Source organism: Chiloscyllium plagiosum, chromosome 7, assembly GCF_004010195.1.
Source record: "Chiloscyllium plagiosum isolate BGI_BamShark_2017 chromosome 7, ASM401019v2, whole genome shotgun sequence".
Lineage (NCBI taxonomy): Eukaryota > Metazoa > Chordata > Chondrichthyes > Orectolobiformes > Hemiscylliidae > Chiloscyllium > Chiloscyllium plagiosum.
Window position 1 is genome coordinate 12423499 of NC_057716.1, and position 24140 is coordinate 12447638.

At 38.7% G+C, this 24140-nt stretch overlaps 1 protein-coding gene across 3 annotated transcripts in view; it reads right to left on the reverse strand.

Moving 5' to 3' along the window:
* Positions 1-24140, reverse strand: part of LOC122551330 (calcium-responsive transcription factor-like) — a 63158-nt gene that overhangs the window by 16364 nt on the left and 22654 nt on the right. For all 3 annotated transcript variants that reach the window (XM_043693057.1, XM_043693055.1, XM_043693056.1), the window contains exons 8-14: positions 20272-20461; positions 18364-18481; positions 17466-17609; positions 13150-13389; positions 11866-12028; positions 4235-4310; positions 2132-2262 (exon numbers count right to left, since the gene is read on the reverse strand). In XM_043693057.1, the coding sequence (XP_043548992.1) occupies positions 2132-2262; positions 4235-4310; positions 11866-12028; positions 13150-13389; positions 17466-17609; positions 18364-18481; positions 20272-20461 (1062 nt within the window). The remainder of the gene's footprint in view (positions 1-2131; positions 2263-4234; positions 4311-11865; positions 12029-13149; positions 13390-17465; positions 17610-18363; positions 18482-20271; positions 20462-24140) is intronic.

The window sequence follows — 24140 nt, forward strand, 5'->3', positions numbered from 1 at the left end:
GTTAACTTAAAGTAAAACAGAACTTTTCCTGTACAGATCCAAATCGGTTAGAAATCTGTTCTTTATAATAGGAGAAAAGAATATCAAGGATAATATTCAGCAGAACAGAGGAAAATCACCTGAACAAAACAAAACTATAAATGCTATTACTGGGGTGCAAGTTGCCTCAATAGCTTAGAGCAGTTGAGTCCAAACTTTGGAAGCAACCTGCAGAAACAATACTTGGGGTTGCAGGTTCCCCTCCCTGCAAGGTATCTACAGTGACTGTAGATAACAGACTCTGGAGAGACAGCTCCAAACCCACTGCAATGATGCCACCAAACAACAAAGGGGTGGATTTTACAATTCTAAAGTACCCATTACCTTACGAAGAATTTCAAGCAGCAAGTGCTGAACAGACCTTGGATGATGTCTGAGCACCAGCATGGCACAGACAAAGGTAGGTAAAAGCAATTCAACTATTGATTGAGTGCAGAAAAATCTGGGTTTATGTAGCTGAGCCATGAAAGTGAATGGCAGCTTCAAATTTTTCTGTGTGCAGGCCTCTTACATTGGGCTGGCAACTCTGCTTCACAAGCACTGGCATGTAAGTTCCAAAATTGGAGTTTGCAGCAGTGGCAAAATCATGGGAATATGGTGATGAACAAGGCACTAATCACTGTTTGTGGCTTTTTGTTTGGGAGAGGCAACGAAGGGGCAGATTATGGTGTGGAGGGTAAGGTAGAGATGAAGAAAAGGTTGATCACCATGTGAGTAGGAGCAGGGGGGCAGTATTGGTAGAAAAGGGGCTGATTAGTGCGAATGATGGGTGCATATGGTGGAAGGGAAAAAGACGATTGTGGAGAGGAACTAGTTACAGACAGTATTGGGGAACAGTATTGTTTTGAAAGTTGAATGGTGGTTGGAGAAAGGCTTCAAAGGCTTCTGTCACCAAGGGATATGGAAAGTTTGATTGAAAGCTACAAGTATATTTAATAATATTTTTAAGAAACACATTTTAATTTTTATATGATGTATTGTTTGTTAATTTGCAATACATACCATGATAAGTGATTCATCTCTAATTTTCTTTCCTAGGATGATGGCAACCCCAAGATGAAGGTTTAATGAAGGGGAAAAATGGTAACTGTACAGATGTCGAACAATAATATATATAAAACAACTGACATTTTTAAGTAGAAAGTGAGGTCTGCAGATGCTGGAGATCAGAGCTGAAAATGTGTTGCTGGAAAAGCGCAGCAGGTCAGGCAGCATCCAGGGAACAGGAGAATCGACGTTTCAGGCATAAGCCCTTCTTCAGGATTCCTGAAGAAGGGCTTATGCCCGAAACGTCGATTCTCCTGTTCCCTGGATGCTGCCTGACCTGCTGCGCTTTTCCAGCAACACATTTTCAGCGACATTTTTAAGTACCCATACAAAAACAACAATTTGCACTTATGTAGTGTATTCAACAAAGCCAAACACCCTCAGTGGTTCTGACAAAAACAAACACTGAGTCAAAGGAGGAAAAGTTATAAATGACTAAATTTGTATTTTCAGTAGTGTCTTTAAGGATCAGAGAGAAAAACAGCTATTTAGGGTGGGAATTCCAGAACTTAAGGTCCATAAAGTTAAAAAAGTTCTTCAATGGTGGGTTAAAGGAAGAGGAGAATGCATAAGAATTTGGAGATGAAAGAACACAGTTATCAGAAGGTTCTAAAGATAGTAGAAATTTTAAAAATGGAAATTAAATGGAAGGAGCAATGTCTCAGAGACTTCTGAATACAAGGTTCAGTATTTGAAGTTTGAGGCTTCAGTGGACTTGGAACCAACATAGGTCACTGAGTGCAGTGTGATAGACGACCAGGACTTGGGCAAGATACATGGGTAGCAGAGTTCTGGATAATTTCACGCTAAAGGCAGATGGAATTGTAAACAAGGAGAGCAATGAAATAGTACAATCTGAATGTAACCAAAGCAATAATGGAAGATTTCAGCAATAAATAGTTTCAAGAATTAGAATGCTAGCAATGGTTCTCAAAATAAGCTTGAAAGGTTGAACTTGTGAAAAAAAGTTATTGAAGAAATGAAAATTAGGCCAGGAAAAGTGAAAACCTATGTTTATTTTAGAAGAACAACTAATTGGTCTGACCTGTAATTGTGCAAAAAGCTTTGGTTGCAATGAAGAAAGTGAAGATGAAAGTTGGGTTGTCTCTGGAGATAGTGTATTCACCATCTGGGTTGCGTCCACCTTTGTGATGATTGAATCAGCTGTAGTATTATCTATGGATTGACAACACATGAGAAAATGCATACTCCTTTTAACAATTCAAATATAAAAAAAAGAAGTTTTTTTTTCCAAACTGGCTGGCTTCTAGTCTGCAACTATCACTGTAAAGGTCTCACCAAATTGCACACTGAAAGTCCATGAGAGCAACTACCTCTCATCATCCACAAAATACAGTGAAACAATCTGTGACATAGCTATTCAAATCCAAGTAGTACTTTAGGATACCTGATTAAAATGGTTTGCATTCTCTGGTGAGCTTTCTGCAGTAACATCGCTGCGTAAAATCTCAATAAGCTCTAATAAAAATGAGATGGAAGGAAATACATTTTGCACATACTGTCATAGAGTCATAGAGATGTACAGCATGGAAACAGACCCTTCAGTCCAACTTGTCCATGCCGACTAGATATCCCAACCCAATCTAGTCCCACCTGCCAGCACCCGGCCCATATTCCTCCAAACCCTTCCTATTAATATACACATCCAAATGCCTCTTAAATGTTGCAATTGTACCAGCCTCTACCACTTCCTCTGGCAGCTCATTCCATACACGTACCACCCTGTGTGAAAAAGTTGCCCCGTTGGTCTCTTTTATATCTTTCCCCTCTTACCCTAAACCTATGCCCTCTAGTTCTGGACTCCCCAACCCCAGGGAAAATACTTCACCTATTTACTCTATTCATGCCCCTCATAATTTTGTAAACCTCTATAAGGTCACCCCTCAGCCTCCGACATTCGAGAGAAAATAGCCCCAGCCTGTTCAGCCTCTCCCTAAAGCTCAAATCCTTCAACCCTGGCAACATCCTTGTAAATCTTTTCTGAACCTTTTCAAGTTTCACAACATCTTTCCGATAGGAAAGATATAAGAATTGCACGCAATATTCCAACAGTGGCCTAACCAATGTCCTGTACAACTACTCAATTAAGAGCAAATGGATTTATTTTTCATCTGATCTGTGCAAACAACATTGTGAATTTAAGTTTCAGTTCAGTTAGTTTTTAGAGTTCCTTTGTTTTTGTGGAGGAGATAGGTTATGTATAAAATTTGATTTCAGATATCAACTTTTCCACCAAAGTTTGAAGACTTCATTTGTATTAGGATGGAACGACCATATACGAGGACAATTTAAACTGTACACATTTGTAAGGTAAATATTAGTTTCTTAGTTAAAAATAATTAAATGGATGTGCAAGTTAATTGCATCAGAACTTTATTCATGCTTTAAAGATGACATCAGAATAATTCAAATCACTTCCTAATTGAAGTGTTACTTCAGGACTTCACAGGATTCCCCAAGACATCAACTTGCATTGTAAACCAACTTATAGTTTCTTTAAACATACAATTAATTTTTACAGTATTCAGAGTTATACTTTTCCATCTATCCACTTTGTCAGAGAATTTGCAGCACTGTAATAATTTGGAAAAAGAAAAAAACTACATTATATATTCTCCTTTGTGATTTCAATACACAAAGCACTTTGTGATTATTATTCTGTCAGGATTGCAACAGTCAATTTGTATGTAATGAAGTTCCAAAACAAAGAGATAATGAATATTATATGAATAATATGAATAATAAATATTATTTATTGGTATTAGTGAAGAGAATGACTATTAGACAGGATATTAGGGAAAATTTCCTTACTGGTCTTTGAACAGCACTTTGAAATTTACATTTACTCAAAAGGGCAGAAGGGAATCTCAAAACAATACTGCATGAAATTAGAACTAAGGATTAGGTGTTCAAACTTCTAGACTGGGATTTCTTTTCATTTAAATTTCAACATTTTTACTTAAGAGAAAGTGTGCTATTATTCTCAATGGAGACATTGAAAGTAATCTCAATGATAAAAGCTCTTTCCTTCTAGCATTTTAAATCAAGGTCATGGTGGTCATGTTAAGTTTTATTCAACAAAAAGTCTGAGATTATAATGCAATATAAAATTTGTCCCACCACTTACCATCTCCTTGTGAGGATGCAAGTGTGACTGTGACTGTCTCCGTCTGAAGACCCCCATTGGAAGCTGTCCATTGCAGCTGGAAAAATAATCTTTGCAAGTTAAACAGAAATAGATAGGAAGCAGAACAGAAGTTACTGACTCAGCCATTGCTGCACCCGCACAGGTCACCATGAGTGTGCAAGTTGGCTAACTGTCTTATATCTTAATTTTGCTTCTAGAGACAAAGAGGTTTGTCTGTGACATGCAATTACTTTGCAATTAATTAGAATGATCAAATAGTTACAAAGTCAAATGTGATAGTCACACATAGAAAGACTCTACAAACATAAATTGGCAGGCTATTTGTTTGTGTGCAAGAATGTTCAAATAATGGCAGATATTTACAATCCATCTGAACCTCCAAAACCATCAGATCATAGCTGTATGATTCACCAGAATTTGTTAAAGAAGATCTTCTCAAAACCTGGAGTGCCAACAATTATTATCGACACTTATGTTAATCCTGTTATTTTGTTAAGCCAAACAGTAATCCAAAGGCATTACATCAAGCATCATTTCAATGAAGAAAGGAGGAGGGAAAAGCACACAAAAGATCCAAGAATGAATGAAGTTATGTAAATCTCATGCACTTCTGTGCAGTAAGGTTTTAAAAATATCAGTGGTCACCACAATTCTGTTTCCTTGCCTTCTTTTCTTCATGCAGCTATTCAATAGCTTGGTGTTATACTGGTAAAGATAGTGTATATTCACAAATGTACTCTTTACAATAACGTGATCTGATTGGGTGCTGTTCTTATCCAGGTTGCTTCTAGTAGCAAACTGTCAGCATATTCTCAATGCTATTAAGAGTATTGGATTCTGTGCCTCATGTAACTTGTTATGTTTGTTTTTGGGGATTGGAGAAGCATCTCCCATGTACCTGTCCTAGGAGATTACTTGGATATTAGTGAGAAACACAAGTGCTTCTTGTTTTCAACTGCAACAAAACTATTTGGGATATTCTACGGGCATTGATCATTACTATTTTCATTTGCTTGAAAGTTCACGTCTAAGAAAGGGAATCACTTCTAGAAATTAGACAGAAAATAGGAAACTGTTAGCGAGACAAAGTGCAAAAAGTCAAGGCCTCAGACTGTAACATTACTAACTGGCCAATATCAGTTGGTCAAACTACTAGAACTCCCTTTCAACAGCACTGTGGGAGTACCTCTACCACATGAATCACACCTACTGAATGGCAGTTAGAAATAGGCAAGAAATGCTGGGCATACAAGAGATGCTCACATCCTATGAATGATTTTTTTAAAAATTCGATAAATCTGCAACTAATGCTCCGAAAGAAAGCTAAACAAAGGAACTATATATATTTTTGCCTGCACCTCAAAATACATTCAGAGGCAACTTCTCAAGTAACATCGACTGCAAAGTTTAGCTCTTTTGAGACCCATACTCAAATTCACACCAAACGCTATTCACTCAGATCGAGTAATGCATCAATTTTAAAATCTCATCTCTGTTCAAATCGTGGGATAGCACAGTGGTTATTATTGAACAATCTAACCTTGAGGCCTGGACTAATGATTGGGACATTTGAGTTCAAATTTCACGACAGTGCCTGAAGAATTCATATTCAATTAAACAAACAGAACCTGGAATATAATACATCAGAAATAGTGGCCATAATTCTATCAGATTGTCAGAGTCCTTTCAAGAAAAAAGAAGTCTCAGTTGCTTTGGCAATATAGGAGACCTCAAATGCATAGCATTATCAATGACTCCTAAGTCTCCTCTTACTAAACTAGTGGCATTCAGGAAGGCAAGATACCACCTGCAGCTTCCACCTAAACTTTGGAATTAGTCCCCTAACTTCCCCACTTCTCAAAAATCCTTTAAAAGTACTCGAAATTTTAAAATATCGCTTAATGTCAAGTTTAGTCCGATAATGCCTGTGAATTTCACTGGGTGTTTCACTATGTTAAAGGTGTTTTATAAATGTAAGTTACTATTTCATCTGCTGGGTGACTACCAGATTGGTTGCCTACCAAGAGTAACAAGACATTTTTGAAAATCTGGAGAACAAGATATGGCTATGTGTAATGCTATAAGCCATTACCTGAATCATGCTCTCCTAGGTTATCATTGTTGCATCCTATGTGGGATGGACAAAGTTTTGGTAGACATATCCACTAGGTCCAATATGGGATCCTTGCTCATCCGTGTTACAGGCTGGATCCCTAGCTGTAACCCTTGTACTCTGCTCATCAAAATGTATATAATCAAGTCAGCAGTCGATCTGAACCCTCACATCGAGGCCTGAGGAATTTACTGGAATGGCAACTGCTCCCCATTTTCATATCCTACTTCTCTGCCTCTTGCCTATAACAGAAGAGAATGTTATCTTACTTATTTGGGTAAAAAGGCAGCTGCCCTTCGTGACTTCCAATGATTGATCCTGACTGCTACTAAAACTGGCAAAGATTTCATCAAACAGATTACCAGTTGTAACCATGTACACAAATAAAGCCTTGATAGTTGAGGATATAAAGTTGAAAGGACACTTAATGAACCTCGTTAAAATGCATTCCTCAGATGCTCATTTGTTTTTCCTAAATTTCTCCCTCCTTCTAAAAATATTAAACTCTTTGCTAGTATATATTTCCATGGTGGCTACAGACCAGCAATACGTTGGTCAAATTGACATTCTGCATGCGAGAAACACTGCATTAGTTTGCAGTAGATCAGATGGGCCAATGGGCTGAGGAGTGGCAAATGGAGTTTAATTTAGAGAAATGTGAGGTGCTGCATTTTGCTGCATGATAGAAAGTCATACTGACATCTTCCAGAGTGCTTTGGATATTTCCAATGTTTAAAAATTAAACATTGTTTCCTGGTCACCATCAGGGTTTCAGCAACTCTCAGCTGTAGATTGATATGATGCAGTCTGATTTTTATTTTTACAGAATCAGACAAACAAGAACTGAAAAACAGCGAGCATTATACCAGCAACTACTGGATTAATCTGCAAGAGGACAAAACCTTGAAAATGTTTCCTACTTGTGTCTGATTCTCTATTTTGCTTAACAGTACAAAGGTGCTTCACTAAACCAGATCCTGAAGTCTTTGTGCAAAATGTATTCATGGCAATATATATCATATATAGCACATTGAAATAGCACATTGGCCTAGTTCAGATTTGCAATTATGATCCAGTTGAGCCTCCACCTACTTATCCTGAACTGACTGTGTCAGCATAATCCTCCCTTCCCTCAATCTTGTCTATAATATTCTATTCAACCATTCCCAGGAGAAACAATTCCTACCACACTTTGGAGAGAAATTACCCTGAATTTCCTAATTGACTCTTAACAGTTATTTTATAATTGGTAGCCCCTAATATTGTTCCTGTCACAGATGGAAACTGTTGAAAAGAGTGGAACTTTTCAGAATTTTGAATATCTCTAACAGGTCACCCCTCACAAGAAAAGAGGTCACAAATGTTTATCCTCTGTTTATAGAGGTAACCTATATTTCTCACATTATCATTTCAAATCTCTCTTGTATCCTGTCCATTGCCAGGTAATCAGCATAGTACATAGCACTCTAAAATGTAATCTTACCAAGGATCAACACCTTGATAATATTCTAGAGGACATCATTCCCTTTTTATTATTGAGATCATTTAGAGTGTAAGGTAGCAAGCTTGGAAAATGACAAGGACAGACAAATATTGTGGTTTTCTTAAATTCAGAATCACCTGAGCAATTACTGCAGACTGTCCAGCCAACTACTTGTAACACAGATTGGAACTATTCATGGTGAGATTGATTTGAGGAGTTTTGATGATCTAAGCGGACATCACTCAAGGTTCTGCTCTGAAACTTTGGTACTGAAGCCAGATTCCAGAAAAAGATTGTAGCACCTATAAACCAACCATCAGTCTACAACTTATCTTGCTTAAAAACTCAAGCTCATTGGGATTCTACCTCAAAATACTATGCCAGCTACAGACAACACTGGATAGATGGTTGTGTTCATTTGAAAATCAGGTCACCATGGTTCCTGAAGACCAAACTGCCATAAGGCTCAGTAACTGCACAGATGATCTTCAGTAACTGCAGAGATGATCTTCAGTACCTTTGAGAGCTATCATATGAAGAACTTTGCAGAAATTTGCACAGATAAATAACTCTATCCTGGACATTTCAATGCCCTCAAAAACACAGTATTGATTCCACCTTGATAGGAGGAGCACTAAGTGCATAATGAAACTGACCTTCAATTGCAATAGTGTACAGCATCCCCATTCAGGACTATTTCAGAGTGAAGTATGGACAACACCAATAACATTCTCGAACCATGTGAAAAAGCGAGCCACTCCAATGAAGGTCAACCAGGTCCAGAAACTGACCAGCACAAGCTGGCAAGTATCACCTGTGCTTTGGATATCAGCAATATCCCTAAGTACTCCATTAGACTGGAATTGGCCCAAGGTAGAAAGCTTGATTTGATGTTGTTGTGTCGCCATAGTCTAACCAGACCATAGGGGCTGCTCTCTCATTAGAGAGAAGCGACTGGTGGTGACTTAACCTGAGGGCCACCAAACCTCAGGCGAGGGAAAAGGTTAAGAAGAATCCTTCATGGTGATGGGAATTGAACCCATGCTGTTGCCAACACACTGCTCTGTAAACCAATGATCCAGCCAACTGAGGTAAACCATTCACTTGATTTGATGAGGGACAACTTGGTTCACCATTCACTCTTAGATTTGGCTGAATCAGTTGAAACATTAGCAGGTATGGCTTTCATTGGCTAACATTACTTTTCAGGATGATTTTGAAATAAATGAAAGTAAAGATAATTTTTGGCTTCTTGTATTCCCCCATTGAAAACAAGCTTCTTTAAATCCCTCCTGCCTTGTCCTCAGCCTCCAACAATCTGCATGAACAGGTCACAGTTAACTGTCACTGAAATAGAGACAATACAATAATTTGGCACTGCTAGTTCCTTCCCTTCCACTAGTCTACTAGACCAGCTCAGTGGTTAGCATATGAGCGGCACGGTGGCTCAGTGGTTAGCACTGCTGCCTCACAGCACCAAGGTCCCAGGTTCGATTCCAGCCTCGGGTGACTGTCTGTGTGGAGTTTGCACATTCTCCCCGTGTCTGCATGGGTTTTCTCCAGGTGCTCTAGTTTCCTCCCACAGCCCAGAGATGTGCAGGTCAGGTGAATTGGCCATGCTAAATTGCCCATTGTGTTAGACGCAATAGTCAGAGGGAAATGGGACTGGATGGGTTACCCGTCAGAGGCTAAATTGCCCATTGTGTTAGACGCAATAGTCAGAGGGAAATGGGACTGGATGGGTTACCCGTCAGAGGGTCGGTGTGGACTTGTTGGGCCAAAGGGCCTATTTCCACACTGTAGAGAATCTAATCTAAATATCCTCTAAAACTCCCTCAGTTAGCCCTGAACTTTCATCTTTTATTACAATTTCTCATGGCCTTCTGTCGTCATTTTGTCCATGAGGTGCACCTCCTACCTCAATACTACCTCAGTAATGTAACCACCCAACTTTGCTGCCTGGCCAATACTGTTAACAGTTTTCAAGTGCTGTCACCCTAGTCTTTAAATCTGTAACTACTCCTCCCAAATTAAATAAAAAACATGATCATTGTAATTACTACCTAATTTCCAAGTTGTTTGTCTTCTCCAAAAACATTGAATATGCTAATCCTCCACAATCACGTTTCCTAGACCTGCCGCTGCACCATTCTCAACCAAACTAACCATCCTCAACCTTTCTGACTTCTCTGCAGCTTGTAACACAGCTAACCATGCCATCCTCCTCCAATGTCCACTCATGTGCAATCAATTGCTTCAATATTTATCCATCAAATTGCAGCCACTGCAGTATTTGTAACACTATTAGCACATAAATTCTATTATATCTGGGATAGCCCAAGATCAATCCCTGCCTTTCCCCCTATTTCGCATTTACTTTCATCTCAACGACATCCTCTAAAAATAATCTTAGCTTTTACAAGTAAACTGACTATACCCAACTCTCTCTCAACATTCATGACTCCACTACTGTTGAAAACTTATCAGATAGTCAGTCCTGAATAAGGAGGCATTTCATCCAATTAAATAGTGACAAGATTAAAGTCATTTACTTTAGTATATGTACTATAAATACTATGAGCTCAATACAAATTCTATCCCTCTCCCTGATAACTATCTGTGGCTTAAACAGACTGTTTGAAACCTTGGCGATAATTTCATTCCAAGATAGAGTTCCTGACCACATAGAAATTCCTAGTTATAGAATAGATAAGTATACTTCTGTAACAGTGTCCAATTCACCTCCATCTCAACTCTTACTCTGTTACAACCGTATTTCTTGCCTTTGTTACTCCTGGATACTTTCTAATCAACTTGTTCAGAGATGTAATTATACATCTCGGGAGCAGGTGGTACTCAAACCCAGTTCCCCTGGCTCAGAGATACAGACACTATCATTGTACCACAAAAGCTCTACCTTTATTATTTCTAGACTTGTTCCAATATACTCAGGGCTGGATTACCACATTCAAACTACTGAAATAAACTTGACATCAAAATTTTGTTCTTGCGCTGCTGACTGGTACCTTGACAAGCCTTGATTTTAAATTTTCCTATTTTTAGGTGTCTCCATGTCTTGCCACTCCCCATCTCTACTACCTCTTCCAGCCTCTCAATCCTTTGAAGTATCACCATTCATCTCATTCTGACCTCTTGGGCATTCTCAAGTTTAATTACTCTAACAATGGCCATTCTCCTCTGGAATTCCAATTGCACCTCTCTTCTTCCTTGAAGGCAGTCCTTCCTACAACACAATTCAAGAGCTATTTTCATTCCTACTTACATGTATAAATAGAAACTGCTTGTATTCTTGCTTGATATCACTGAACATGGATTTGGTATATCACTAGAATCCTCAAGTCAAACCCAATACTTTGGATGCCAGTGCTGTTTTTTCCCTCATCTATTTGCCATGATGCTGCCATCCTCCACTAAGAACAGTTTATTGGAGATGAGTCTCAAACAAACATTTTACGTAAGACCCAAAACAAAAGATCCCTGATTTTGCTCTCTCGTGAATGTCATGGGCAACCCTAAATCAAACAATGGCATGAACATATTATCCTCAAATAGAAAATTCAAAACTCTCCAGTGGACATCCAGAATTGACCATGGAAAGTAATAACAACTCAAACACCAATTCATAAACATGAAGGAGACATTGCAGCAATACAGCTTGGAAACTAAAGCAATTGTATGGTTTAACCATCTAAATGCAAATTATAGCTACTGCTGTACACCTGCACAACAATCATAAGACAGTTTCAAATAATATTTTGCTCAAGTGAAAAAAATGTGCGAATCAAACAAAACAACTCAATAAATTAAATGAGGGATATAAAGTATTAATTGGCCAAAAAGACCTATATCCAATGATAAAATTTTCTCAGGTCTGGGACGCAAAAGTAAAAGCCTGCTGTCGATGACATATATGGAATGGCGAAGTCCGTCAGACCCACTCAGCCCCCTGCTTCAGGTCAAATATATAAACTTACCAAAACAAACATATCTTACCGCTGCAGTCATTGAGCCAGATATGTATTCCAGCTCGCCTCTCTGTAGTGCTAATTGTGCTTCGTGGATGTGGTTTTTGATATCATTGACAGTTGGAAAGAAGGAGAGATTGTGTCTTTCAGGAACATCATCAGGTTTAAATAATTCCCTTTCCACAAACTTTCTGCACAAAGAAAAACAAATTATCAATGACAGTCAAGATTATTGAATGCAATAGGACACAGTGCAGTCTTCTAACATCAGATAATGAAACAACATTACACAGTCTGTGCCACAGTAGTAACAAATAACAAATCGACAAGGCCTAAAGTGAAAGACACAGCTCATCTTAACCCAACACGTATTCTTACAATCAAATAGAACACTGAGGTTCAACAGGCTGCCTATGGCTAACTAAAAATGAACAACATTTAAGTGGAAACAACTAACAAATAGAATAACTTGTTAGACGTGCATGCGCTTGACTGATTGCAAATTCTCCCATTTTGATTTTAGTACTGTTAATGGAAGCCAAAAACGATTGTAAGGAAACAGTTCATTTCAGAGTAGCCAATAATCATTAACTCTGATTTTGCTTCTCCTGAATATGTTACTTGTCAGAGTCATATTCCTAGAATTCCCTCCTGAATTGCATATAATACATGGACACCAGAGATTTAATGGTGATGGCTCAGCACCACTTCTGAGGACAATTAGAAATGGACAATAAACATTGGTCTTGCAGGGATGCTAACATCCCATGGATAAATAAAAAAAAATCAAGTGCATGACTTTTCTCTATATTTCTCACAATGCAAGGAACAGATATTTCCTTTTAATCACTTCATCTACCATCCAAATGGCATCAGAACTCTATGTAACTGAAAAATCATCAGGAACAAAAGTAGACATTTTGAATCACAATTCCATGCATCTGCCTTTAAAATTAAATCTTGCTGACAATAAAATCTGAACAACATAAAATATAAATTCAATTGCTAAGCATGTATAAGAATTCCAGATTTCTACTGAAGGTAAAATATAAAAGAATGATTTAAAAAAAGCAAAAGAAAATTCACAAATCATTTATCTAAAACTTTTAAAACTAGTTCAGAAACCTTTTGTATTGAGACTATGAAAAATAAGCTGCAACTTCCATTTACTAATACAAGTCTTCTATATAACTCAGAATAGTTATTACTGTGGAATTCTTAATGTAACGTGGTGACATAAAACTTTGCATTATTGCATTACTCTACAAAGATATTTTCTATATGAAGCAAACTGTGTGTATCAAAAACAAACCTTAACTGCTTCCGGACCATGTACACCTGGTCGATTCCCTGAGCAACCAGTTCTCTAATCTTCTCAGTGACACGTGGGTGCAGACGAGAAGGCAATATCCCATTTTCATCCATCATTCCAACATCGTCCTCTTCAACAGAAACAAATGATGGCGGAGGTGGTGGTGGAGGCGATGGTAAATAGGAACCGTCTTGATCATGGTACTGATGAGCCTGTGGTGTGGGTAACTGCACATACCACCTGTGGCAACATGAACATGCTCAATAACACTGTGGGTAAAACCTGTCAGTGGTCAGAACCGAATTCTGGAAACAACAGTCAGTGCGAATGGTCCCATGTTAGAGTCCCTATAAAACTTAAATAATTCCATCAGGTCACCTATATACTGAAAGATATCAACAATTATGACCTTCTCAAATTCTAAACAGAATATGAACCTTGTGATAAAGATGTGGACTCATATGTTTCAAATGTAATCGTTCCCATCCCTAACCTAAACAAAGATTTCTAAAGCTCCAGGAAGCAATTCTGAATATATTTAAAAAGTAACAGTTATTGGATTACACTGGAAAAAACATTCCATGCAGAATAAACATCAGAAGATGTGAAAGGTCAACGTGTTGTTAGCCATAGCACAGGCAGGTGGGATTCAGATTCCTGAAATATTGGAATGAGTGTGTGTTCAAGAATGACTGGTCGCACAAATACAGAACTGGGGTCAATATCTTTTTGGACAAGTTAATTAGTACTACTGTGGAGGATTTAAACTCGTTCAATCAGGAATTGGACATCATCATGTACTATAACAAGTAGAAACCAAGTATGCAGAAGACCAGGGGAAATAGTAAAAAAAAAAGAACATTCAGGAGAGATCATTGTAACTATGAAGAACTTCAAGGTGACATTAGTATGCATTCGGGTAAATGCACAAATATGATTCAATGAGCTGCAGGTACAAACCGCCATTCAGAAATATGATGGACTGATGACAAATGAGACCTGACTCAAGAGGGAGAATTGGATGTTCAGTAGTCCTTGGCACAAGGGATATAGGAAAGAAGGGATTAGGAAAGTCTGTTAAATTGTATTACAGTGCTAGAAAAAAACCCTCTTGTGGCATCAAATGCAGGATCTTGCTGGCTGAAATTAATAAACAGTGAGAATTACAATATTACTTGGTGTATTTCACAGCTCATCAAACTGGGACAAATGAGTTGGAGGAGCACATTTGCAAAAACATCGGCGTAGATCATGCAATTCTCAATAAAAAGTGTTAATGCATGATTTTAACCAACTGTTATTGAATGGCATAGTGTACGTTTGAGGGCAAAAAGGGAGACGAACCTCTGAAGTGTATTCAGGAGAATTATCTTGGATCAGTATGTTCTTGTTCAATGAGGAAGGAGGCTACGCTGGGACTAGGCCTTGGGGATCAAGTGGAGCACATCATCACCGGAAAGGATCTTGAAAATAATGATCATAAGGTTTAAGGATGAAGGAGAACAATGAGAAATCTAGAATATTAATCTCTAAATTGAGGAAACCTAATTCCAGAAAAAAGAGAAAACTAGCCTAAGTAAATCTAAGTAACAAACAGGTAGACAGAAATGCACGTGTGCTTTTAAAACAGCTAGTTCAACCAGTCTAGGTGAGAAGGGAGGGCAATTGAAGCCAGAGATCCCTAGATGACAAACAAGTCAAACTTTTTGGAAGAAACAAAATGAACTTTAATACAAATCAACAACAAAATCTATCTTTCAATGTGACTTGTCAGAAAGGTTTCTGGCAATAAAGCATTATTTTGAGCAAATTACTTACACAAATGTTTACATAAAGATAATAAAGGCAATCAAGACACAGCAGAAATAAAATGTAACAAAAAGGTAGCCCCAGTCAGAAGAGAAATTAGGGATGGCAGAACAGAACCTGAACAGAAAAAAAATGTTCTAAGGAGTTTTAAAAATGTTGAAGCAGTTCAAGAATGAAACGCCGAAGATGTAGCAACAGTAGCTAGAAAAAAAAAAAAAGAGGATGAGCCAGTAAAAACAGCTACAGAACTGGTTTTAGTATCTGATCTGAACCATTTGCCATTTCTGCTTGAGGAAATTAGAGGGAATGAAAGAGAGTGGAAAGAGAGAGATTGAACTGTCTGTGCCTGCCAGGATAACCCATGCCGTTTTGACAAGTGAAGCACAACAACAATTCATAAAGTACAGTCAAATTGTTAAAGAAATTAGGACTTGAGGTTAGAGGAATGTGTACAGCAAAGGAGGTGAAAAAATTGTAAGTATGATAAAAATAAATGATCAGCTGTATCTGGTGATATGGAATATTGTTTTCTATCTGTATCTTTTTCAAATATGCTAACAAATGCTCAATTGCATACGTACACTTTCTTCAATATCACTAACAGTAGATTTACACTCATCAATTTAAAAATGGAAAATATAAAATGTCACTAGAACTCCCATAACATGGAACATATACCATTAGAACACACAAGGAAAGATATGTGACTAATTAGATTGGAGACAGTTTTCAACAGATGCAGCACCAGCAATCAAAATAGATTAATATAACTGGTCAAGATCGGAGGACAGTTAAATGCATTTAAAAGCTCCAGACAATTAGGCAAAAATGTAAAAAAAGTTTTATAAACCGACCGAACAAAAAATGCCCAGGGGCATAAAAAGTTGTCTAGAAGTTGTCTGATAAGTTACTGAAAAGGGATTTTTTGTTTCTCTGCATCTAGGACCTTATATGGCCAAATCTAAAGAATCTTAGGTTCAAACACTGGAATAATAATTTATTTTTCCCTGGATCATTATTGTTGAAGTCAAATCATATTGCTATGCCTTTGCAGTCAGATTTAAATCAGATTGCATTTGGAAGGCTACTTTCTTTCATTAAAGGACATTAGCAATTAGAAGGGTTTTCACAACAGTTTGTCAGTTTCCAGTAGTTTAGAGGTAACCATTATTTCATTTGATATAATTAGTATGAATTTAAATTTCCATGTCACAACAGTAGGATTGAAGCTCTTGTATAGTTTTAATGGTAAATGTTCCACATCATGGCACATCTCAGTCATTAATCAAAGTCATTTTAAAAAGAAATTGATGGGACATGGGCGGCACAAGCAAGGCCAACAGTCATTGCCTATTCCCAATTGCTCCTGAACAGTGTAATTTACTGGCCTAATTCAGAGGCCAGTTAAATCAAACATATTCCTGGAGTCACATTAAGGCCAGAAGGGACATATTACATTTCCTAAAGGACATTAACAAATCTAAAGGGTAGTTTTGGACAAACTGATAGTTTCGTGATCACGAAACTGAGTCTAGCTTTCAACTCAAGTTTGTTAATTGAATTTAAGTTCATGACAATGGTGTGATTTGAACACTTGTCCCCAGAACATTGACCTGCACCTACATATTAATAATCCAGTGACATAACTCCTTAAATACAGTGCCCAATGAAAAATACACGTGGGATGAAAACGTTACTTTTGGCCCAAATTGTTAATGGTGGTGGTGTGGGCAGTACTGAAGGAGAAAAACAATATGAAGAACTTGGGCCCCACAGCACTGCAGGCCACTCTCTTGCAGGCAACAGAGCTACTTGCCAGCAAGCAGCTTGTAATCTATTAAGCCACTGAAGGTTGACAGAGACCTACAAATTGAGACTGACCAGGATTTTCAAGCTGGTGCATCAGACAGGCCTAGAGGTGGTTTGTCTGCTTAGGTGCAGCAGCAGCAATGGCCACACCGAGGACAGACTAACCACCATAGTGCTGGCCGAGTTGCAAAGGCTATTTATTTTAAATGTGGGAAAAGTTGCAGAAAGGGCAGCTGCATTTTGTGGCATACTCTCCCTCACGTATTCACCATAGCATCCTGTTTCTGCTTTCAAGTTGGAAGACTCCAGTTTCGTCCCCCAGCTTAAAGGACCCTCCAGCCATCTTTAATTGGACAGCAAGCCTGCTTTCTGGTCCCTTGATGGTTATATCAGAGAAAAACATAACGTTCAGGCTTTTGTCCCTCATTTGAGCCTAACAGCATGGTTCAGAAGTCCACAGTAAAATCCTGCCTATCATATTAGAAAATTGCAATTGAAAATTAAAACAATCTTCCCTTAAACACATCTTTTTTTAGTACCTAAAGCCCACATACACATACAAATTATACAATGATAGGAGAAGATTTTAAATAAGATTCATGAGTTTAACAGTAGAAATGATGAGCCAAATGGAGTCACAGATTGCTATGAATGAAAGTTCCAGCAACCTAATCATGGACCACATGTAAAATTCCTACCTGACAACTCCTCCTACATCAAATCCATTTTTCTTCAACATGTTGAAGGCCTTTTCCTGTTCTTGTCGAATAATCTTCTTATCGATCTTAGGATCTGTGGGAACCCTGTATTCTGGAAACTTCCGCACTTTTTTAATGTAGATTCTGGAGCAGAATAAACAAATTTCAGACAAGTTGCATTTTGAAATAATAACAAACATCTTCAAAACGTGAATTTTTAACTTCTAAAAAAAAACTAACCCAGTTTTCTTATGAACCTCTTCAGAAATGTTAGACTGCTCTGGAGCAGATATGACTTGAACCTGAGCCTCCTGGTCCAGGATAGGGATACTACCATTGCACAATACAGTTAGCTTGGGTTATGAACAAAATTAATGGAGGACAAAGTCTGTCAAATATTTTTGAAATCAAGGAAGCATACGTGCATCCTTCTGGTGCTGTGCAAAGGTTCTTCAAGTGGCATATTAGTTTTCATCTTGTGCCGTAAATTGTGGCTTCAGTGGAAGGACAGTCTTATTGCTGCATTACATTAAGTTTCAATTTTTAGATTTTAGATACGGGCGGACAGCACAAGTGAGAGAGAGTGGGGAGAGGGATGGAGCTGCTACCTAGGCAATAGAGTTGGGAGCTAGGACTGCAGGCAATATCTTTAGTCTTCCAAGATTTAATTGGAGAAAATTTCTGCTCAACCAGCACTGGACATTAGATCAGAAGCGATAATTTAGCGACATTGGAGTAGTGTTCAATTTGACATACTCAAAAACAGCAGACAGTGTAGCGAGTTGCTTCCAGTCTTTGTGCTACATTGCATTTAAGTGGGTTTCAGAAGTCCACAAAAGTTACTGTTTCAGACACCATTAAAAAAAAATTGTTTCTATCATTCAAATGGGATTCTTACCGTGCAGCACAAGTTGCCTTATAATACTGATTTGAGATGCTTTCTTGTTCTATTTTCTTAGGTTGAACCCCTTTGCGCCTTGGTCCAAATTGGCACTCCATGACAATAGCCCTACTTCCTGTAAGGAGCATAGGTACATGGTGAGCCAAGTTACACTCTCCTGAAATCTGTAAACTGTAAACAATAGCTGACTTAAAATTAGTGCTGTCAGAAAACACAAACATGAAGGTGCAATAGCTGTCAAAGCTTTATCATAAAAAATACCACCCCCAATGGTTAAAGAAAGGACTGACAGCACGTTTAAAGCCTTAGGGAAGAATAAGACTAAGCACAGAGACGGGTCATTTTGGATCAACTTATCTATGCCAATGTTGACACTCCATAGGAGATTCCTAACCAGTCACACTACATTTGATTGCATTAATATATCCTTCTAATCCTTCAAAGGATTACAAAGGCTGGAAACCTGAAATAAAAACAAAAGTTTCAGAAACACCAAGAAGGTTTGGCAGCATCTACAGAGAGTGTGTTTAAGTCTAGGTGCTCATATGAAATATCACAGACCTATAACATTAACTGCTGCCCTCTACACAGAATCTGCCAGACCTGAACATTCCCAACATTTTCCTTTTTCATTCCTTCTGTTCCTTTTTTCCCCCACAAGTACTTACCAGCTTCTCGTTAAAAATGAGATAACCTGTGAAGCATTCCGGTCTTTAATCAAACTGCAGTAAATTCTATGATCATTTTTTCTAGTTTGCTAAATTTAATTTTACAACTTGTCTTGTTGAGATTTGAACCATTGGGCTACAGCTAAAAATCATAACTACCACAATTGTGCCCTAATTCTAATAATAATACATGCTGCCTTTGGCATTAACTCCGGACATTTAGCAAAGTGCAAAATACAGTCACAAAAAATTGCACACTAATATTTTACAAATTCAGTTTTATTAAATTCTAGACAGATTGAATGAAGACAGTTTTCAAATGCTGTGCCAGAAGAACACGCTTCAAATTTTGCAAGTTATTGCAGCGTCAGTCTCGTCTGTAGGCCAAGGAACAATAGTATCAGCAACCAAAATTCAAGAGCATGTCCAGATTTCAAGCGGGAAAATGGCATTTCAAAACAACTGCTTCACATCTTAGAATGAAAAAATCAGAATGAAAGCAATAGTGACTCTGGCATCAATTTTTTTTAAAACATTAACTAATATAGGAAATAGCTGGAAGACTAGAACTTAACAGTTGCATTCAAGAAGAAATGCAGATTAGTCAGCCTAATATCAGCCATAATGTAAATCAAATACTTACTTGGAAAGACATTATGTTAAGTAAGGACAGTTGTTTACAAAAGTCAAGATATATGTGACCAAACTGCAATAAACCATGCACGTTTGATTTTCTGGAAGTCTCAAGCTCCCTTTTTTATGGTTTAACGAAGGAGTGAGGTTATCTCTGAGCAACTCAAAAGAGGACATAGCGAGTACAGTAAACTGAGCAGTCAGACGTCAGATGATATTTAATTTTGAGAAAAGTACGATGATGTGTTTTGGAATTCAGAAAAATTATAAGAAATTCAATAAAATGGCAAATTTTACAGGATAAAATAGCAAAGACATTCAGGGACCCAGACAGACATTTTTAATGGATAGTAGTAAAGATATTTTAAAAAAATACACATTTAAAAAAATAGGTGCTTATGTGCAAATGCAAAGAGTAATGCTAAAACTAAAAGAAATTTAGATTGTGTTTAGGAACAGGAAGAACTCCAATAAATAGAGCAAAAATACATGAAATGTGCCAGGAGGATTGAAATAAATTCTACGTATATTCAGTTATGTAATAACTGTCAACAAAATCTCCAGTGGAAAGCAACTATGTTCCAAACAAGTAGCCAACCCTGACCTGCATTAACAAATGGAATTCCATCATATGGTACATATTGAGACTTCCACATCAGCCGAGTGGCAGGTTTAGCAGGGCTTGGAGACTGTCGTGTTCCCCAGACACTTTGTGTTTGCTGCTTGTGAACTGTTAATACATTTTCCAATTCAGTTTCACTCTCACAATACCCACGATAGGAGTCTCCAATTTTCTGTAATAATAAACACATTAGGTGAGCAATTAAGACAATTCCATAAAACAAATGTAGAGAATGCTGGAGAATCTCAGCAAGTCTGGCAGCATCTACAGAAAGAGAGAGAGAGTGTTAAAATTTTGAGTCTATGGATGCTTTATGCTTTCTTCTTGTTGGCCTCTGCTCTTTTCATCATCACTAACTGCAAAGTTGCAGTTTGATGATATTAGGCAGTGAGATGTTCTACCCAACTTACACTTCCACATTCTGTATTCTGTTCTAAGCACTGAGTCACAATAACCACAGAAGACAGAGAAGGAAACAATTTTGCATCCTGTGTGGAGACCTGATCTCGCAACAGCAACTTTGCTGGCCCACTATCCTGTCCTTGTTCTCCCATTGCCCTACAATTTTCTTTTTGTCTTCAAATATTCAGCAAATTGGCTTTCAAAGACCATGACGGAATCTGCCTCCCCTAAACTCTCAAGCAGTACAATCCAGGTCTTAATCATTTGCTGAATAAAAATTGTTTCCCCATCTCATCTTCAATTCTTTTGCCAACAATCTTCAAGTGTTATGTGATCTGCAAATTTTGAAATTTTGCCTGGTAGAATAATGTAAACACTTTTCTGCAATTAAATAATGGGACAGCTCCTTACAGTTATACACAATGCTAAATAGAGTAGACAAGATTAACATTTAGCATTACTTTGATTTAAACTGAACCCACAGGACAGAATAACTCTAGTCCAAACAGGTAAAGGCAAGTTAAGGACTGGTATAAAAAAAAAGCTCTTAAACAACATAATACATAATTGTGGGGAGGCAACAAATCTTGAGTCTCATGAAATGGGAAAATGCCATCACAAAAGAGAGCAGATATTATGAACAAATAACACAGACGGACAAAATATCCAGCCTCAGCTGTATTACAAAGAACAAAGAAAATTTACAGCCCAGGAACAGGCCCTTTGGCCCTCCAAGCCTGAGCCGATCCAAATGTACTGTCTAAACCTGTTGGTCAATTCCTAAGCATCTGTATCCCTCTGCTCCCCACCTACTCATGCATCTGTCCAGAAGCATCTTAAATGAATCTACCATGCCTGCCTTTACCACCTCTGCTGGCAACACGTTTCAGAAGCCCACCACCCTCTGTGTGAAGTACTTGCCGCGTGTTTCCCCCTTATACTTTCCACCTCTCACCTTGAAAACGTGACCTCTCGTTATAAAATCCTTCACCCTGAGAAAAAGCTTGTCTCTATTCATCCTGTCTATACCCTTCATGATTTTGTAAACCTCAATCAGGTCCCCCTCAATCTCCTTTTTTCTAATAAAAATAAACCTAACCTACTCAACCTCTCTTCATAGCTAGCACCTTCCATACCAGGCAACATCTTTGTAAACCTTCTCTGCACCATCTCCAAAGCGTCCACATCCTTTTTGTAATGGGGCGCACAGAACTGTAGACAGTATTCCAAATGTGGCCAAACCAAAATCCTGTACGATTTTAACATGACTTGCCAGCTCTTATACTCAAAAGCCCATCCAATGAAGGCAAGCATAATATATGTCTTCTTGACCACTCTATCCACCTGTGCAGCAACCTTCAGGGTACAATGGACCTGCACTCCCAGATCTCTCTGCCCATCAATTTTTCCCCAAGGCTCCTCCGTTCATTGTATAATTCGCTCTAGAATTAGTCTTGCGTAAATGCACCACCTCACATTTGTCTGGATTGAAATCCATCTGCCACTTTTCCGCCCAACTCTCCAGTCTATATCCTCCTGTATTCTTTGACAGTTCCTTATGCTCTCTGCTACTCCACCAAACTTGCTGATGATACCAACAGTGCCCTCTTCCAGATCATTTGTATATATTACAAACAAAAGTGGCCTCAACACTGATCCCTGTGGAACACCACTGATCATCTTTCTCTATTTCGAGAAACTCCCTTCAACTACTACTCTGTCTCCTGTTCTTTAACCAGTTCTTTATCCACCTAGCTAGAACACCCTGCACACCATGTGACTTCACTTTCTCCATTAGTCTACCATGGGGAACCTTATCAAATGCCTTACTAAAGTCCATGTATGTGACATTAACAGTCCTTCCTTCATCTATCAACGTGGTCACTTCCTCGAAGAACTCTATTAAGTTGGTAAGGCATGATCTTCCCCGCAAAAAACCACATTGCCTATCACTGATAAGCCCATTCTTTTCTAAATATAAATAGATCCTATCCCTCATACCCTCTCCAGCAACTTTCCCACTACCGACATCAGGTTTACTGGTCTGTAGTCTTTCTCTCCATTTTGACAGAGCGACGAGGAGAGAAGGTGAGGTGAAGCGAGGGCTGCTGGAAAGGTAAGGGCTTAATTTATATTTGGGCAGTGGCTAAACCCGAGATACTACACCTGTAGTATCTCCCCTCACCCCCAACCTGAAGAAAAAGATTCTGTAAGGCTTTTATTTCTTTCTTATCGTTCTTTTTCATATATTTATGTGCATTGTTTGATTTTAGTTAGTTCATATAAAGCTAGGCTTACAATGGCAGGGGACCTCAGACCCGTGGCATGTGCCTCTTGCTTGATGTGGGAGCTTAGAAATGTGTCTGACGTTCTTGACTCTACACCTGCAAGAAGTGTGTCCAGCTGCAGCTCTTGTTTGACTGCATGACGGCTCTGGAGCTGCGATGGACTCACTGTGGAGCATCTGCGAAGCTGAGGAGGTCGTGGATAGCATGTTTAGTGAACTGGTCACACCACAGGTTAGAATTGCTGAGGGAGACAGAGAATGGTGACCAAAAGACAGAAAAGAGTAGGAAGGCAGTGTAGGTGTCCTCTGCAGTCAATTCCCTCCAAAACAGGTATACCATTTTGGATACTGTTGGGGGGAGATGGCTCACCAGGACAGGGCAGCAGTTGTCATGATCATGGCACAATGGTGGGCACTGCTGTTCAGAAGGCTAGGAAAAAGACTCATAGGGCCATAATCATAGGGGATTCTATTGTGAGGGGAGTAGATGGGCGGTTCTGTGGCCGAAAACGGGAGTTCTGGGTGGTATGTTGCCTCCCAGGTGCTCGGGTCAGGGATGTCACCGATCGGCTTCAGAGCAGTCTAAAAGGGGAGGGTGAACAGCCAGTTGTCTTGCTGCATATAGGCACCAACAATATATGTAGAAAACGAGATGAGGTCCTGACAGAAGAATTCAGGGAGCTAGGAGAGAAGTTAAAAAGAGGAGGACGTCAAAGGTAGTGATCTTGGGATTACTACCAGTGCCACATGCTAGCCAGCGTAGAATTGAAAAAATAGGCAGGATACATTTTATCTCTCCACCCTGGAAGCTCCCTGCCTCTATTCCTGATGAAGGGCTTTTGCCCGAAACGTTGATTTTCCTGCTCCTTGGATGCTGCCTGACCTGCTGTGCTTTTCCAACACCACTCTGATCTAAACTCTGGTTTTAAGCATCTGCATTCCTCACTTTTGCCAGGATGAACACGTGGCTTGAGAAATGGTGTAGGATGGAGGGGTTCAGATTTAGATTAGATTACTTACAGTGTGGAAACAGGCCCTTCGGCCCAACAAGTCCACACCGACCCGCCGAAGCGTACCCACCCAGACCCATTCCCCTACATTTATCCCTTCACCTAACACTACGGGCAATTTAGCATGGCCAACTCACCTAACCTGCACATTT